A 4,995-nucleotide genomic window follows, 5' to 3' on the forward strand; every position below is an offset into this window, starting at 1 on the left:
CCTACAAAGACCTTAATATCAGAGGGTCACATATCAAGTTTCTAGCCTTGTGTCAGCTTCCATTCTTGGCTGTTTAGCTCAGCTGTAGCCAGCTACCACCTAGCTTGCCCCCAATAGCCAGCCAGGTCTTTACAACTTTACCTTTCAGCAAATACAGTCTACAGCAACAGTCCCTTCCCTTGTTCAGGAGAAAGTCCTGAAGGCAGTTCAGTTTTAAAAATCAAAGTCCTAATAGCAACAGAAACTGCTTCAGGAGCTTACTTGCTTATGAAGAAAGGTATTTGGTATTTCAAAAAAGTATGTCTGAAGCACAGCCTTTGGGAAGGAGTGGATAACTAACATGCACCTGTGTCTAGCCATGGCTGGAGGCCAGAGGTCAGTATCAGACTGGAGTAGCTGAAATAAGAAAAGCAGATTTCCTCACTCCCATCACCCTCCTGTTCCTGTAACACCTTTGTCTGCTGCACAGGTAAAGAAACAACCACAAGGGAAGCAGCAAAGGCTAGGAAAAAAACTTGCATCCCCATAAATATTGAGGCAGGGAAGGATGGTGGGGGTTGGGGGGGAGTATCAACCTTTGTGTTTCAAAACCGCATGAAAGTCCAGGAAGTTCTGAGACAGCATCAAGCACCAGTCCAGCACTGAAACACAAGACCAAATCAAAGAGTGACTGGATGAACTTCTACAAAACAAAACAAATATGCACTTAAGTAGATGCTACCAACTGCCATCATTTCTGTAGCTGTGCACTGCCTGCCACATTCGCATGGTTTTTAAATAAGACAGCTAGGATCTTTTCTGATGGAGACCAATAAAATAAAGAATTCCTATAACACTCACGAAGAAAAAGAGAAAGCTCTTTACTTTCTCATGAGGGAAAAGTACACTAAATATGTATCTCCTATCCCAGCCAAAGATATGCATAAAGGCACATATGCATGGCCCACGAGATTGAGGTTGAATGCATGACAGTAGCTTTCCAAAACACATTTACAGAACAACAGAATGACTCCAGAAGCTCCGACTAAAGAGTAGACTGATGTCTCTTACACTTACAGGAGAAAAGACTAGAGGCAAGTAACTAGTGCTGTCCTCCAACAACATAAATGCATTGTTTGTGAATGCACATCTAGTGTAGAAAGGTACTATGTATTTCAAGTGCCTAATGAAAGGACTATTTGTGTGCATCTTCCTGACTGACAAATAGCATCCAGATTCCTAAACTGGATTTTATAGTAAGTAACTAAGTACCTACCTCCAGTGGTAATAACATGGGACTTCAGTACATGATGCTAAATACTTCTGATCAGTAACACCATTACACTCATTTGCTACTTTGCAAATGCAAAGAGAGGGAAAAGGGGAAAAAGGAAAGAAGTTTCAACTTTTGTGACCAGAATGTATGTACTAACGAGTTTGCTTCGGCTGTATCACATTGTTTGGCTGACCTTCAGCCAGCCAAATGATCAAATTCATTGGAGAGATGTCTTCATACAATGCTTTTTGCTGGGAAGCTGCTCAATAGTCAATGTTGTCGAAACAAGTTGTCAGGCAAATGAAGAAGCCTCTCTCTTTCTGCCACAGGCCAGAAAGCTTGGCAATTTGGATGCTGTCAAAACACAGCCCCAATGCAGTAAATCTGACTTAACCTTCAAACTCATTGTGATGGTGAAGAAACTCCCTGATCAGAGCAGTATTTGCAGACTTTAAGCATGGGCAGATGGACTTAAGAATAGTGAAAGCAAGTCAGTTATAAGAGTAAGTTTTAGAGGCAACCTCGAACTGTTCACAGTTATGCATACTATCATTCAGCTGTGCATAAAGATTTCCCCAAACATGCAATTCAGACCATAGGACAGCTTAAAATTTGTACCAGCGAAGCCTGATTTACCTGAAAGGAAGACATGATTTTAAGAGGTTTTTAAGTTCCCTTCTACGCTACAGATTTAGTACTCATTCCCTTGGTGTCTTAGTTCCTTAGAATGTAAAGTACAGGGGAATAGCATTTTTTTTTCACGTGAAGATGTCATGGGAAAAAACACATTAAAGACCGAGATGATAAAAGCAATGTGAGAAGAAACATAAGAGACAAAGACGCAAGGCACTTGACCAAAGACACCTCAACATTCATCACTTCCATCTGACTCTGGAAAGGCAGTGCAGAATCTAGACAGATTTTCAAGAAACACAAGCCCAAGTCAAGTGACCAAAATAGCTCAGGAACCTGTCACCACTCAGCAGACCTCTGGCTCTGTGCACTGATATTTTATATTCAGCCACACCTTGAAGAATATAAGTGGTCAGAATCAAAGACTGCAAGAGCAGACTCCCTCTTGGGGAAAGAGGGTTCAGATTGGTCCTTTTGCCAGAACTGAAGAGACTACAAAATAGTACAGAAGGGATATGGCCCTGCATTTTGCTGTAACAGGCAGTCAGATCTTGAATATTCACACACAGGAAAGGACAGACTTCATTTTCCTACAACCAGGAGGCATTTCAGAAAATTGTACAGCCATATTTTGCTTTTGTTAACACAATATAAAACTGTACATTTTCTCCTAGATCCCCCTGCATTTGCCACCCACACAAAGCAAAGTCTTCCTTGTCCTATCATGTATTTTATCGCCTCAACAGCAACCCATTTACAAGGTGGGAAGCTCTAAAGAGAAGCATGAAGGGCTGAACAAATGAGAGTTTTCATCCGTTTCAAATATTTGCAGTAATAATAGAAGGGATTATCATTTTCCAGGAGAGGAAGAGGCACTTCTAGTTATCAGAGAGACTGGAATTTTGCCAAGATGCCTCTAAGACTATCTGCTGGGATTAGGATGCAGACTGTAACCATTAATCCTCTAGTGTTGGCAATTCTTGATGCATCCATTACACAGCAATGCTACTTGTGCCAAGACATCCTCTTGTGCCTGGAAGCAAAGGAGTTAATCGTCAGGAGTCGTGGTTTTGCACCCAACACTTCTCACTAGGCGTAGCTAACAGAGATAAACTATTGTTGGCCCTGACAGGATTTTTTTTCTTCCTGTGGCAATTCAGCTTAGCAGGGTGTTAGAGAGAGTGTTCCAAATCTACTTCCTTCAGCAGTTCAACGCTTTGTGAGACCCCCTCAAGGGCTTTGAATCATTTTTGGAAATCTTTTAAGTGTTTCAAAACCTGTCAATCAGACCTGAACCCACCTACTGTTCTCTTCCTCTGCCTCCCCCAGACATAGCAAACAGGGAAATTTCCACTTTGGCTTACATCCTTGCTAGCACCTGAAGCCAAGGACTTTCTGCCTCTGGAAGTCCAAAGTTAAACCAAGCAATGTCACAAAGCTAAATCCTGAGGCACATTTATTCAGAGATGAAAACTATTAGCAGAGAATCTGCACTCACAGTATACAAGACAGGCCACTACTGCAAGGAGATGATCATGTAAAACAGACAGGAGGTGGTGGTGGGCAAATGTTACTTTCATTCAACATGATAGGGTAAGGGTGACTAGCCAGAGATTTCTAAAGAAGCTTTTCTGCAGTTTAAGAGGTGGTTTCTTTCTATCCCCCGGGTTATATGCCTATTAACTTCTATGGCCCTTCTTATCCTCTGCCCTCAAAAACTGAGCCTTAAAAAAGCCTTGTTAGCTACATTTTACAAATGAAGTATTTGGGCATAAAGTGATGCACTCCAGATCTTGAAGGACATCTTTGTCAGAACAACAAAAAATAATCATATTTGGTTAGCTTTTGTGCCTAGCTGGTAAAACTGAGAAAGGCACCTCCGTGCATCCCACTTTTCCTCATGGAATAATGGTTTGATAGCATACCAAACCCTCCCACAGCCTTGTGCTTTGTTCATTATACCCCCAGAATTACATACATGCTGCTTATGAGGCATGCAAGATTAGGCTGCAGTGGGGCTTGCTATGTTACTCAATGCAAGGCTGCAGCCCCCAGGCCTTCTCTGCAACCTTTGTTCACAAATAAATTCAAAGATACCTGGTTTAGGATTAAATGGCTAATCTCAAATGTAGATGGTGTTCGGCTACTACAGTAAGATTTAGAGCCTCAGTTTCCCCACCTGTAAAAAGATGGGCCTTAAAAAAGTGCTGGTAAGGGTACAGAGCTGGGGCACTATAGAAACTTTCACTGTCAAAAAAAGAAATTACCCAGTGTCATCTTTGCATTATCTCTCTGTTTCCACAGACAAGGTTCTGGTTCACTGTGCTATGGGTCGCAGCCGGTCAGCCACATTGGTCTTGGCTTACCTGATGATTTACAAGAACATGACAGTGGTGGATGCCATTGAGCAAGTATCAAAACACCGATGCATCTTGCCAAACCGGGGCTTCTTGAAGCAGCTGAGAGAACTGGACATAGCGTTGGCACTGCAGAGGAGGAACACCAAAAACAGCCTACCATCTCATGATGACAAGAACAGCACCACCATCTAGTATTGTTCCTGGCAGGGTTGTGCTACTGGAAAAGAAACTCCATAAAAAGAGGGGAGGGGAAGGTGTAGTTAATTACATAGTCACAAGGAGCATTTGTTATTTAGAAGGAAAAACAAAGTCATTTCAAATGCTGTCAAGATGAGAAGGAAGGGAAGCCAAATTTAAAACCCATCTTCTTGGAATGTTCCAGCCTTAGCAGAATTCTTTGTGACATGAACAAATAAATTTCACCCTCTGTAAAAAAGCTTTTACAGCACAAAAGCATGCACAACTTAAAGAAAACCCTCTTCTAGCCAAGTACCCCCAAAATCCTGATCCTACCCCAAGCACATGGCCTTCAAAAGGGTGGAGCTAGGCTTTCCTGAAGCAATTTTGCAGGAAAAATACCAAGATGGTAGCAGCACAGATGAATTGTTTAGTCCCAGAGTCCTGAAGGATTTCACAGGAGTTTGCCTTTTTGTGCTGTTTCCTGGCATCTCCATTTCTTCTTTCACAGTAATAATCTAGGGTAGCACAGTGTTTAGAGAGCCTCCAGATCAGGATCAACTACCCAGT

General features: G+C 42.1%; 1 protein-coding gene across 1 annotated transcript in view; it reads left to right on the forward strand.

Moving 5' to 3' along the window:
- Positions 1–4,487, forward strand: part of DUPD1 (dual specificity phosphatase and pro isomerase domain containing 1) — a 25,993-nt gene extending 21,506 nt beyond the window's left edge. Inside the window, exon 4 of the mRNA XM_009576878.1 lies at positions 4,193–4,487. Within this exon, the coding sequence (XP_009575173.1) occupies positions 4,193–4,440 (248 nt within the window). The 3' untranslated portion in view covers positions 4,441–4,487. The remainder of the gene's footprint in view (positions 1–4,192) is intronic.
- The last annotated feature ends 508 nt before the right edge of the window (positions 4,488–4,995 follow it).

The sequence above is a fragment of the Fulmarus glacialis genome, unplaced genomic scaffold (assembly GCF_000690835.1).
Source record: "Fulmarus glacialis isolate BGI_N327 unplaced genomic scaffold, ASM69083v1 scaffold38764, whole genome shotgun sequence".
NCBI lineage: Eukaryota > Metazoa > Chordata > Aves > Procellariiformes > Procellariidae > Fulmarus > Fulmarus glacialis.